At 43.3% G+C, this 14474-nt stretch overlaps 1 protein-coding gene across 3 annotated transcripts in view; it reads left to right on the top strand.

The window, feature by feature from the left end:
- zfhx4 (zinc finger homeobox 4) overlaps positions 1–14474 on the top strand; it is a 70000-nt gene that overhangs the window by 31847 nt on the left and 23679 nt on the right. For all 3 annotated transcript variants that reach the window (XM_037280029.1, XM_037280028.1, XM_037280027.1), the window contains exon 6: positions 4074–4308. In XM_037280029.1, the coding sequence (XP_037135924.1) occupies positions 4074–4308 (235 nt within the window). The remainder of the gene's footprint in view (positions 1–4073; positions 4309–14474) is intronic.

The following is a 14474-nucleotide window of genomic DNA, read 5'->3' as shown; positions in this document are numbered from 1 at the left end:
ACAATGACATGCTTTCACAAAGGTTGCGATTATATTTTTAATTTCAATCAGCGTCATTTATTTTATTGGTTGAACACAAGGGAAATAAGGTGGCACCTACCTGGCGCCCTCAGCTTTTTTTTTTTTTTTTTTTTTTTTTTTTAGCACTGCAGATTCATCAGCAGTGATCTTGCAATTCACTTGTTTTTGTCCCGCGGGCTGAAGATGGTTGCACAGGTTGGAATTCCACACTTGGCAGCCTTCCAGGCAGCGCTGCTATGTGTTTAAAATACTTTCAAGGAACAAAACATGCTTTTGTTGTTTGCTGGGCCAAGTGGGACTGTTTTTGTCTCGGGTGGCTCCCGGGGGCCCGTGGGATAGCGCCGGAAGCTGGTGTCGCTCCACATAGCTGACTATCGGTTCGTCGCTCCCACTAAAAAACAACCGTAAAATAATATAAAGGTGTTTTTCTTGTCGCAGTGAGAGGGGGAGGATTTTGCATGTGGGCACAGACAGAGGAACATACATGTAAAACATGTATGCACATGCTCTGACACACTCATAGCGGTTATTAAGACATAGCTAGTGTAGCACTACGTGTTCATTAGTGGCCTGCTTCTGCACTGAAAGAGTCATGTTTGTGAACACCCTAATTTGTCATTTGGTTTATGGAGGAAATAGCGAGCCTTCTGCTTTTGAAATATTTTTGTCGTTACAAGTTTGCGCGCACAATCGGAGCCAAAGACAAAAAAAGAGAAGCACACAATTGAAATTATATAGGCAGACACAAAAACACACGCCAAATGAAAAAAAAAAAAAAGTTCTCTGGAAATGACTGATGCGTAAACACACGCGCACACACACACTCGAGGAGAAAGATAAAAGAAGTTTTTGCAGGGATGTATTTTGCCTCGCCTTATTAAGAATTCAGTTAATGAGACAGCTTTGCCACCGCAGACAGAACAAATGAATGTGATGCGGCGCGGCCGCTTCCCCTCCCCACAAACCGAGCGATTGCGCGCCGTGGTGTGTGTGTGTACTTGTGTTTGTGTGTGCCAGAAAGGTGTTTTGTAAACATCTCATTCAGAATAATGAATGTAGTCCTCTGTCAGACTCTCGCACACACCACACGGGAGCTTCCCACACCTGTCAAATTAACTCTCCTCCACCCTTTCCTAATTTCTGTGTGTGTGTGTGTGTGTACGTGTTTTATGGACAAGGCTGACAATGTTGTGTTTTTGACAAATAAACAGTAAGTCCCCCGTGTGGTAATTTGCATTCCATGTGATGGGGGGGATGAGAGCATGCACATCCGCCACCATCCAGAGAGGTGTGTGTGCAACATTACGGGCTACTCATGACAGGGGGCTGTTTATGAGCTTGATTGGCCCACCGGGGATGTTAGCTTATTTGGTTGTTTGCCAAACACTAATTCCCAACAATTAACCACCACCAGGAGCTGTGATGAGGGCGCCATAAGCAACAAGGAGGTGTGAGTGTTTTTGCAATTATGTGGAGCCACATAGACAATAACGTGGCGCTAATGCTTATGCGTGTTAATTCAAAGCGCTCCCCTGAGAATTTGGTGTATATAATGGTGGTATGTTGCATTTGAAGTTGAGTGTTGTTCAGCAACTGAGCCGATAAAAAAGCTCGAATTTGACTTTTTTGTCTCGATAGAAATAGAAATCACGATTACATTTGGATCAATTTTCCTACCATACTCAGTAACATACACTGCCATCGTCTATAGCCACAAATTCATAGAGTAAGGGTTAGAACTTGTTTTTTTATGACATCCATGAATCCGCCAGGGTCATCATCTTTTTCACATCACCCCCAAAAATGTCAGTTTCCTACTAATTCCAAACAAGTAAATCCTGCCGATGTCTCCAGAGAGCAGGTTCATCCATGATATCCACATTTAAATGGGATACAGACACAAGCGCAAACCCAGGAGCAGCAACAGTGTGTTTGTGTGTTTGAATATGCATTACACAGCCCACGCCTGGCAGAAGTCAAAGTGCTCCTTTAAACATTCATAAATCATGGATATTCTGGCGGGCGATCTCCAGAACGCCTGTCGAGTGCCAGAGCGACAGACAGACAGCCCTCTAGTTTAGGTCTTAAACAAACCCTCTGGAATGTGCTGATGGCGAGAGAATTAATATTAGGTCTAAACCTAGCTGGCAGCCAGCTTCAACCCCAAGTGTATCATTCAACTCTGTCTGACTGAAGCTTCATATCCCTAAAAGCAAATAAGTCAAAATGTTGAACCACGTGAAACATTTTTGGGGCCGCTGCTGATTTGTATGAGCGTTTTAATTTCCAAGCAGTTCAATTACCTGTATGGCTTTGCCAGTAGAAACATTTGAAAACCAGTCAAGGATGACTCCAGTGAAACCTCTCAGTGACTCAAGGCTTTGAGAAAAAGAAGAAGAAGAAGAAAAAAAAAACCAGGCTCTGTCACATGGCGCCTTTTGTTCTTTTTGAATTTATTGTCAATTGACAAAATCAAGGTCTTGTTTGAGTGCCAGTTTGCTATTCAATGCTAAAGACTTGTATTCATTGTAGCTCATTCCTATTTATGTACAACTGGAGTGAAATCCCGAGTGAATCGAGAAAGAACAAGGAAGAAGGCGCGGTGAAAGGCGCCATTGTTTTTAGACTGAAATACTAATGATTGATGACACAATGAAAGACGTGGCCAATCTATAAGGGCTGTTGTGTACACTGCATAGCATATGCTGTGATTATGTAAGGCCATTATGATTGCTATCAGTAAAAAAAAAGAAGGCATAGGGAGAAACGGTGCAAGCATGCATGGCTTCGTGTCCAGGAGCACACGTATGACTTGACTGCAGCTCAGTTGTCTCCTTCGAGGGAGGGCAGGAAAGAAAAGAAGCAAAGAAAAAAAGAAAAGAGAGGGGGAAAGAGTGCAAGGGAGGCCTCCTTTCACAGAGAAACAAAGATAGCTGTAATTAATGGCCCTGAGCTCTGGTCTAGGGGAGCTTTCTTCTGACAACTCGGACTTAATTAAAACTTAAGACTTCTGAAAGGGCCTCTGACTGCGCGGGGACGTCCCACCGCCTCATGAGAAAAACCTGCTCAGATTTCCGACAAAAGAAAGAAAGAAGGAATGAAAAAAAGATGTTAGCAGCTGTAGCTAAGTTGCTTATCCCTGTTTGTCAAAGACGCGAAGGGGGGCAGGGGGTTAGAACTCACACACCTGCAAGACCACCATACATATCAACACCTTTGTCAACCAACTTTTATGCAAAAGCATTTGGATGTAGCAAGGAAAACAAATGATAGAGCCATAGGTCGGTGGGTGGCTTGCCTGTGCTGTGCGTGCATATTTTCCAGCTTGCTGAGGGCAGGGCGAGAAATGGGGGTGGTTGGCTTTGCATGGCTGCGGTGCCATTAAAGAGGCAAGTGGAGATGCAGGCAAGGCTCGCAACTGACAGCACACGTTGAATGAGAAACCCCTGCAGCTGGCAACAATGAAGAAAGCCGGACAATGTGAATGTTCAGAGAAAAACACTTTTCCCCTCCCAGCTCCTTATTTTGACTTTGTGCTGAGTCTGCACGTCACCTCGGACCAATTAATGACACGCAGGCTGGATGCATGAACGCAGCTCTCTTTTTCCTCTCCTTTTTTTTGTTATCATAGAACATTTTATTGGAGATAAATTTTATATTGTAATTGCTACATGTTGCTTTCATAAAATGCAAAATTAAGCGCAAAACCAAAAGTGGTTTTTGGATATTTTTTTTGTGTGCTTTATTAGAGCTGCATCAGCTCACAATGTGTAATTAACATGTATTGCTGGAAATAAAAGGCATAGTGGCTGAGACGTTATCCATTGACGTCTCTGGCTCATTTGAAGCCAGGGAAGTGGGATTTCTGGGCTTTCCATCATTGGAACTGAACTGGAACCAGAGCAGAACGAAAAGCTTTAATGGTCATAAAAGTGGTAAACGATATAGGCATGATTCAGGCAACTGATGTTCTCCCAAATGTTCTTTGGTACGCTTGAGGAGATTTCTAAAAAGCTTCCTGTCTTTTTTTTTTTTCTTCTTCTCTTCAACAGCACTTGCACAAGCTGGACGGCGCCTACAGCCCCGAGTCGTGCGCTTATTACTGCACGCTGTGCGACTACTCCACCAAGGCTCGCCTCAACCTGGTCCAGCACGCCCGCTCGGCCCGGCACCAGCAAAACGAAGGCCTGAAAAAGCTGCAGCTGCACCAGCAAGGCCTGAGAACGGACGACGACGGATTTAGCCTCCACGAGCTGTTCCACGTCAAAGAGTGTCCCTCCGGTCAAGGTCTGTGCTGTGCCTCTTTTTGGAGTTATCACACACACACACACACATACATGCAGAATTTTACTTCTGCAACCTTTAGAAAAATCTCACTTTATTTTTCCACTTGTGTTATTTTTTTTTCTCCCACTGTGATTGCCCTTGGCTATAATTACATCCACCTTACTTTCCTCCCTAACAGTCCGGCTATCTCTTCTTTCTCTCACCACTCCCTCTACATGCTGTCAAATCTTTCTCCCTCCCTCTCGCCTTTGGCCTTCCTATCCACATCACGTCTCCCGATACAGAGCCGTCCTTCCCTCCTAATCTCTCCAAAATGAGCATACTGTTCCTATTAGGCTGCCGCGCTTATATCTCCCACAAACACACACACACGTATAGACACACACACACATACACACAATCTGCGTGCACAGGGACATCCCAGGCAGGCGGGCGGCTTATGAAATTTCACCTTGGGAGGATCTCGCAGCCTGTGCACACTTACAATCAACACACACACACACACACACACACACACATATGCAGCCTCTCCCTGGAGTGAGCTTTCATTTCCTTTCTCATGACCAAAGCAATTTGGCTTTCATTTAAGGGTCTCCGTCCTGCCAGCAGCTAATAAGTGTAACAGAACTGTAAAACATTCAGAGAGAGCAAAAAAAAAAAAAAAAGCAGAAAGATTAATCGTTTTTCTTTGAGTGGGGGTTTGATGGTTGGTGAGGGTGTAAGGGGAGGGGAGGAGGAGGAGAGTGGGGTTTTCGCGGTGTAATTTAAACCAGAAGAGTCAGGGTGCATTATTTAGTCATCCTTATGTTAATGCTGCAGGGAGAAAATGAGCGCTTAACTTGTTTTTGCTTTGCTTGACCTGAAGGAGCTGGGGGAGGAAGGTAACATGCTTTGAATAGCATTCTAGCGTAGCATTTGGCCTGACATCCATGTGTGTGTGTGTGTGTGTGTTTCCCAAAGTGTCCTTTATTGACCACACATTCCCCACCCTGACATGGACACTCATTACTGGTTTAAGTTTGATTTTAATTACACACAGATCACATTTCTGCAAGATTTGGAACTACATCTCTCTATCCGGCTCCTTTTTTGTCCTGCTTATTAGATTCCTCACTCCCCTGCTACATTTATAAGTCGATGTGAGCGAAAGCAGATTTTTTAGAAACAACATTTGACCGCTGCACCTAATTCCGAAGCACCGCTTCTCAAATGCACCAAATTTGTCACCGCCGCTTTCCTTTTATATGCTGGATTTGACTCTCGATGGGGAATTTCCAAGGAAGCTAGCAGTATCCAAACCACTTTTTTTTTTTTTCTTCCTCTTTGCCCTCTTTTTGGCCAGGCTATATATTTTAAGTGATCAGGCTGCATGGCAGATATATCAAGGGTATTTCCGTTTACACATCAGCAGAGCTCTTTTTTTTTTTTGTCAACCAAAATGCAATCCTTTGATTGTCAGTGATTCAAATCGGGAATTGCAACCTAATTATATGGTTAGGAAAAGTTAAAGCAGTTCTTTGGGGTCAGAACTGTTCACTGTAAACATGGAGTTTTTTTTGCCCCCCGATATAGTTGTTTGCAAAGGTTATTTAATAGCGTTGAGGTAAGAGCTCGCAAGTAGTTCCCCACCAAACTCGAAGTCTTAAAAAAGCCGTTCCAAATTATTTTCCCGAAGTTATGAGCATAGAATTTTCTTGGAAAGATGAAGACTTTAGATTTGAGGGGGAACTAAGGGGCCAAGCCCCCCTTTGACTGAAAGGATAGAAAACATTTCCAGCCAGTGGTCCCTTTAAATGCATCTGTATGTGTGCCCATGCTATTATTTTTCTGGGGCTACAACTCCTGACTCGAGCACTTTCGGTTCATTAGAGAGCGGTATGAAAAAGATTAATTTAAGTGCTGACCGGTATCTTTCTTTTAAAGCCGGGACCTGGCGCTGAGCCAGATAATTACAGGCCCATTTGGGAATAAGGGTTCTAATGCTCCAGACTTTATGTACATGTGAATGGCTTTCATTAAACAATTTGGGTGCTGATTTTATGGCCTAATTAAGGGTACAGCACTGCAGAGGCGCAACATAGGGGAGGGGCTATTTTGACAGGCGTACGCAAGCAACACTTCTCTTGCTTTGTTAGCGGGACTCTTTGCCACATGGCGAAGCTTTATTTTACTGACAATAATATTTACGATATATTAGTTTTGTGCTAATATTGGGAAAGCGTCTGAACATCACAATATTAGAATGCTTATCAATCACATCCTGGCAAAATGGAGGCATCCTTTATTCAGTCTCAACATTACATTATTTCCATGCTAGCCTCTTGTAAGGCAGTTTTAGTCCGCTCAGTACCGGAGGTGTCAAGTCCAGGTCAAAAAAGTTCAAACCTAAATGAGACGGTTGAGTAGTAGCACCAATGGCCAAAACCAAACCGCTCAGTTCAAGGAGATCAGAACATTCACATTTCTCCATTCTATAAAAATACACAACGAATGAAATCATGGATTCATAATTTGTCCCAAAAGTTCATCATGGAGCTGGAGTCAAATTCCCATCGCTATTACTACACCATCCCATGGTCCTCTAGTGGATTCCTTCAAAGACAAAAGGCCCACTGTGTCGCTATCCCTGTGATAAATTGTGTGCACAATTAGAAGTATTACAGATAATTGACTTGATTCAAAAAGGGAGAAAAAAAAGCCAGTTTGCATCATCAAGAATTAGCCTAAATGAATTGCCTCTTGGCGTGGAAGGACTTTGGAGGCCATTTTTGCTTTGAGGGTCATCCAAAAGTTGTTAGGAAAAATGAGATCTTTTTGTGTGTTAGACTCTTCATTCTGTAATGAAATTATATCCTAAATTGATCTTTTTAAGAGTTCCACGAAGAACAAGTGAAATATTACAGCTTGAACCACAATTTTAGCCCAACTTGTGGCTAATTTAGCCCAACTTGTGGCGAACTCGCTGAAGTTAAGGTTCTGCTGTTCTGTCTTCACTGTACTGTGTGTGTGTGTGTGTGTGTTTGCCAACCGTGTGACCATCATGTGTAAAGCTCCAGATCAAGCAGAAACACAAGGGCACACTTTTCTTGCCCCTACATACTTGTTTCTTCTTTTCTTTGCTTCCCACAAAAAAAAAAAGATGGTAGATGGGATCTCATGGAGGTAATTACTTGTGAGAACCAGGCCTGTCATCCATAGCACCGACCTCCCCCACCTCCTACTAAAGAACACAACATGCATTAAACAGGGGAGGGAGAGGACCTTCTTTGTCTGAGTCCCCCTTTTAAACAAAAGACATCTTGGAACTAGGAGAGTGAAAATATTTTTATCACGCATGTGTGTGTGTGTGTACACTACGTGTGTCCTTTTTTTTCTATTGAGTGATAAGGCTCTGGGACATGTTTGGTCTTAGTCCAATTATTGTCGCTGTGCTAACCACTTTCCTAGCAGCTGTAGGCTAAAATGAGCCTAATGGACACTTGTTATCCCTTCACGTCTGCTTTTAAATGGATGGAGATGTGGACTTGCGTGAGGAGCTTGTGTCTTGATGAATCACCAAGCTCTGTGTGTGTGTACTTGTGCATTTACAAGCATGTGATCACTTGATATTCAGGATGGAAAATAGATCATTTTTGTATGTGTGATGACATCAAGATGACTTTGAGGCAATTTTGGTTTGTCTCTCTCACTTTCACTCCTTTATCTTTTTTTCTTTCCTGCTCGGAGCGGATGGTTTTTGCCATTCCAGTGGTTCTCTTTTATTTTCAGGAAGGTCTCTCTTCAGACAGAAGTCTATTTCCAGGGTTTGTCTCCGTAATTTGCGGCGATCACATAAACATTCACGGATGGTCGGAGGAGCGAGAGAATGGACACGACACACACACACACGCACACGTCTCCTTTGGTTTGTACAACAGGCCACATTACAACTAGTTAAATTAACTGATTGAATTCTATCACTTCATTTTGGACATATATATTTCAAATAGAAAGATGGATCGATTGATAAAGAAATACCCCTAGAATGTAGATAATCAAGTTAAACGATGAATTAATAAAAGACAATAAGCCACTTTCACAATACAGAATATATGTATTATTAATATATTTCGGGTAAGCAGTCATTTCCCCCCCAAATTCCCCCAAATCAAGCTCTCTAAGGCAGTGTGGTCATTTTTTGAATAATTCCATGCAAGCGAATGATAATTACCGTGCGGTTTGTGTGTGCACATACTGTAGAGAGCCTGACTGAAGAAATGAGCCTCGTTCACCATAAACTATTTTTGAAATGGTGTGTCGGGGGGGGGGGGGGGGGGGGGGGGGGCGGTCAGAGCGCGGCCTGATTGTTTTTCTTTGAGTGGAGGCAGCTCTTTGGTGGAGGGGGTATTACCCTCGCTAAATTGTTCCCTCATGTTTTCCGCCAAAGTTCCTGCGCCGTGCCAAACTGACAGTTATAATTTACAAAAATTGCACTGATTATCTGAATTAGCATAGCTGACCAATGCCACATTAGCCTTATTTACAATACAAAGCCGTCGGGCTCTGAGGACGCATACTAAATATGACTTAAGTCTTTTGAAGAGGATGCCTCATCCATGTGTGATGGCACAAAAGGTCTCCCTTAAGGTCCATATGGACCCAAGTACCTCTGCTTTGGAATATAAAGTCAGTTTTGATGAAGAATATTATATGCTTATTATATTTCCCTCACTTGGCGTTTCCTTGGTTCCATTTAGTTTCGGCCCGCCCCCCCCCCTTCCCTCCTACTCACCCTCCTTTTTCACTCTGCTCTTCTTTATTTCATCGTCCTTTACCTCTATTCTTTTCTCCCCCTGATCCCCTCATACACCCTCTGTCCATTGACTCTTAACCACAGATGGACAAAACAATGGGCTGTGTCACACAGCATTAAGACAAACAATCAGGTGATGGGAGGGGGCCCGTGTGGGGCCGGAGCCACGGTAACCAGGCAATGCTCGGGCTCGGTCCAAGCAGCCGCTAATCTGAGACGGCGATGATACAATTCGCAGATGGACATCGGAGGCGGCTGACGCACATGCACACACACACACATGCAGATCCGCATGATAAGTTGGTATTGTCAGGAAGAATTTCTGTCATCCCTCCCTCCTTCCTCACTCCTCTCTTTCTTTTAGCTCATCCATCAGCGGGAGGTATGGAATTGATAGAGGCTATTGATTACCTATAGCTCAGGCTAATCGTCGCTAACTGGAGGAAGCTTTGCAGCAATAGCCCCTGTCAATGGCTTGCGTGTGTGTGTGTTTGTGTGTTTCAGTCTGAATTTTGTGAGAAAAAAACATATATATATTTTTTTTTGGACAAGACGTGTCTAGAATAAGGAAAATGTAATTTTTATCTTCCAAATAGCGAGTCTGCCAAGTTTCACCTCCCACCTACAGTATGTGATGACAAGCCCCCTCCTTCCTCTCTCGCTCTCTCTCTCACTTCTTCATCTCCCTAATAGGAAATTTGAGCGCCCGATGTGAGATTAAAGCTCAGAATCAATGCCTTGTGAGCAATCATTTCCAGAGAACATTGCTTTCATCTTTGCCGCTCCCCTTTGCACCCTCTCCACCTTCTCCTTCATTCTCTTTCGTTCTCTCTCCCACCTCCCAATGCTTACAGGGGGTCCCATGTCATGACATCCCTTTTTGCTTTTATCATGTACTAATAACACTTTGAAAAAAGAGAGCGACAGAAAAAAACATGTGACAGAATCAGAAAAGGATGCTGTGAGAGAAAGGGAAGAATAAAAAAGAAAAGAAAAATCTACAGAATGATCCCGGGGTCTCGACTTTGATGTAGGATGTCTTTATGCAAATTAAACAAATATGCCTCTTTGGATTCATCTCCGAGCGCTTCATAGGGTGACATCTCACCGTTTGCTCTTTTAGAACAAGGGACAGAAGGGAGGGATGCAAAAAAGGAAACATTTCATTTAGAAACATATGAACAGATCTGAAAAATGAATGAGATATTTGAAAGTATTGATACCCTCAAAACCTTTTCATTTGCACATCTACGCTCCAACATACAGATGCAAAATCAGCCATTGCAACTCATTTCAGGTTTGCTTCATTCATCTGATTTCATACATTGCTCCCGGAATGTGCAAAATGCCCTGCACAAAAAATATTGCAATCGTGCAACCTTAAGTAAATGGTGTCTTTTGTGTTTCAAGTTGGACCACTCCGCTGCAATATTTATTGGAGATTGGATTTAGTGCTGATATGAGAAAGTGTGCTAAAGTTTATTCTGCTTGCACGTAACACTTCACTGCTAATTTTTATAGCTTCGCTTATTCAATTTGGATATTATCTATTTTTGTCGTATTACAATTATTGACAAATATACTCTGCGATTCAGGAAGGTACTGCAGTTAAAGGCACTGTTCATATTTTGGCCAAGAAACACACAAAGTCGAACCCACACACAACTTGGCTAGGGCTTTGTTTCCAAACACAGGTTAATGGGGAATGAGCAAGAGGAGCATTGCAATTTTCTGCTCTTTAGGCACCAGAGAATTCTCTCCAGTGTAAGAGGGAGCGCACTCTCAATGTAATAGGCATTTTGCACCCTCATCACCCCTTCACACACACGCACGCATGCCACACACACAAAAAACACTCACAAGAGGCCAGTCCCGAGAGTGCCAGTGAGTGTCAGACATGCATGGAGTCGGCAATGAGACAATCAGCATGCTGAAATTGAAACCCTGTTTGGAGTCGCTTGGGAAGGGTAGAAGAAGAGCCAAGTGGGAGAGGAGAAGAGGAAGAGGAGCCCTCCCTGCTCACAAAAAAACAAAACATGAGAGGAAGCATGTGGATGAGAGGAAATAGGAAGTGATGTTTTGTTTAATTGCCTCATAAGTGATGACAGGGACGGTTATGGCCAAAGAGAAGATCTCCTTCCTCGACAGGGACATTAAGCATCTGTGTGTCCATTGTCCCCCCCGGCCATATCAACTATAGGACACCATTAAAGTATTACGGCTTTGTGCCATTCCACATCTTTCAGCTTAATTAGCAGGAACTCTCATCATTTATAATCAAAATAATTACTTCCTGTTTATTAATGTCTCCGCTTCACATACCTGAGGACATAAAAACGAGTGTGTTCACCTATTTTTTTTCTCTAATTGTCTTTTTTTAATGACAATACTCAGCTGTATGTAACAATGACTCAGGTTGTGTCAAAGTGCGGGCCACGGAGCTGTCCGCTTGAGTTAAGCTCTTCCCGTCTACTGGAGGAGCCTCCAGCATACACACGCACACACTTATGTGCGTGCACGCACATATGTGGCACACACTCAATGAGACAATATCAATGTGGGAGTTCCTGTATCTGACACGAGATTAGGAAGGCCAAGTGGAAGAATGTCGGGGAACTGCCGTGATGCATTTGCAAGGAGGAGAAAGGGACCATCTTGTCACACACACGCACACACGGCCGCAAGAGTCCTATGCTGTAAGTGAGCAAGTAGCCTCCCTTGCATTATTCACAGCGGCCAAGTGATCGAAGCTTGGTTCAATAGCACTAAAGCGACGCGCGCTGGAGAGATTTGTCTTACAAAACCTTGACACACACACACACACACATACATACGCTGCCTCACGTAGTCTGCTCTCACAAACATTGATTTTCGGTGGTGGGATTCTCCCAGGCTTCGGATAAAACGAGGGGCTTCCCCCGTCAAACAAGCCCAAACACACACACACACACACACACGTAAAAGACCGTATATATAATCTTATTGTTAGGATTTAAAATTGTAATTTGATGATGATGTCATCCAGTAATGAGGGCTGACAAATGTGATATTTTTATGTAATATTAATTCAAGAATATTTTTCTGCTAATTTTATTGTGACATTCAGTCATCAAGAGATTTTTTTTTTTTTGCATTCTAAGAAAACCTTTTTGGGACATATTAGTCAGCTCTCCCATGACTGTGAACACAGATGCACTAACACACAGACGGACACACCACTAAGACATGTGATCTACCCGTCCCAATCCACTGTAATTATCTGCCGGACCACCGTCTAACTCACACATACACACGCACACACACTTTCCCTTCAATCCCGGGTAATGGTTTGGGGCAGACGGCTTGAAGCGGTGGGCCTCTCTCCCAGTGCCCCAGTGTCTTAAGCTGCCATTGATTAAATGTTAACTGATATACTCGGCCCTGGCAATCTTGTTAGAGCCGGAGCAGGCAGGCTGCTAGACAGACAGTTTAGGACCCGTGCACCCTTCCCTGATCAATAGCACAGATAAAGATTTCATCCATCAATGAGCTCCCAAAACAAAAGGTATCAGATACCTGATTAGCCCCGTGGGGACGTACACTGCCATGTGGCTGGATGCGCTAAAAGTCGCCGCAAGCACCTGAGCCACCAATAAGTATGTGCCCTGATGCACACACACAAATCACATCCTATTTATTTTTCCCCTTCCTGCAGCCCCACCTGAAGTCAATCAGCTCCTCACATAATAATGTAATTACACCTGATGGGCACACACACATATAAACACACAGAGTTTAGTGTGCAGATAAGCCAGCTCTGACTTTTCCCCAATGAAGGTTAATTATCCTGTGTAGTTCACTTAGGTGTGTGTGCATGCAGGTGCACAGGAGTGTGTGTGTGTGTGTGTGTGTGTGTGTGTTTTCTCTCAATTGCCTGTTCATTTAAATCCTCCGAGCATGCCAAAGGCACCGCAAAATATCTGAATCAATGTCTGGGCGACCACCGCTGTTAAAGTGTATCAATAATGCTCCCCTATCTAGTTCCCCGCTATTGTGACAGCTCAGTTTGAATGTCCCAGCCCAGTTGTAATTAAGACTTAATTATAAATCAATAGAAAGAGTCATTTGAATATAGATTTTTTTTTTCTTTGAACATAATGTCTACCACTACAGTTTTCCCATGTTTTTCTCGAAACTTGAAAGGGAGTCAATAAGTCCATATCCTGTCATCAAAAGTGCTAATTAGAGAAAAGAACAACAGCGCACTCCGGTTATGATTAAAATAATTCCAAAATCATGATCTAATTTGAAGAATATTATATTGGCATTTGCTGGCCTAAAAAATTGTATATGTGAGCAACTTTGGCCCTGTGCAAAAACGTGTGTAAAAATTGTAAGGAGAAATTTTGACATTATGTTTTGGTAGTTTTCCATTAATTGCATTTAAGATTGGGGCACCTTATTTTCAGAACATAATAATTCTCTGATATGATCCCAAATCAATCCAGACAAAGTCCTATCGAATGCAAGCCGCAAACCTGCCTTCCATTTGATGAAATCATATCGTTGCACTTTAGCGCTGCCATTTTGACGTGCTGTGGGGATTTTCAAGTGGCGTGTCAGGAACTGGGAGTCTAATGCATGGAAACATGGAGCTTTCTGTTTTCTGACGGCTAGCAGAGATAAGGGAGAGATATGGCTGAAGCTCTGGCTCAAATCTAAAACAGATCCCGCTAGAGGAGGCTGGGGGGGAGCGAGGGAGGTGTAGCAAAGGAAAGTGTGGGTTGCGGGGAGTGTGTAGGGGGGGAGAAGTAGCAAGAAACGGGAATATTGTCAATCCTCTAAGTGTCTGGCGGTGTCTCCCTTTCTTTCCCTCTTTCGCTCCCTCATTCTCTTCCCCTCCTCACCCCCGCTCCCTGGGTAATCTGATTTATTCGAAGCATATGTGTGCTGCTCTGTCTTTGTCTGCCTCTATTAGGGCCAGTGGGGGCCCATATGACATTGTTTAGCTAGTAATGAAATGGACATTTTTTGCATGTTTTGGAGAAGGTCTAAGGAAAGCCAACACTCCTACTTTATAAGCATCTGTGAATACCATCTCCAGGGCAAGATGCCTCATGTGCCTGCGTATCGCAGGTACCATGTGGTCATTTTCCGAGCCGATTCTAAGCAACTTAATGAATATTTCCGCCTGGAGATATTCTTTGTATGTTGTAAAGTCATGCCGTACTGCAAAACACATGACATTTTTCCCCCCCTCCTCTTTAAAGGGAAGTCACATGTTACGTGAGGATGAAATGTTAAATGGTAGCATCCATCATTGAGGAATGTTGCTACGGCTTGAATGCATTCTCTGTTAATGGGACTTCCATTGAATCCAATGTAAGTACGGTAA

Source organism: Syngnathus acus, chromosome 20 (assembly GCF_901709675.1).
Source record: "Syngnathus acus chromosome 20, fSynAcu1.2, whole genome shotgun sequence".
Classification (NCBI taxonomy): domain Eukaryota; kingdom Metazoa; phylum Chordata; class Actinopteri; order Syngnathiformes; family Syngnathidae; genus Syngnathus; species Syngnathus acus.
Note: the sequence above shows the minus strand (reverse complement) of the source record. Positions and strands in the feature narration are given on the sequence as shown.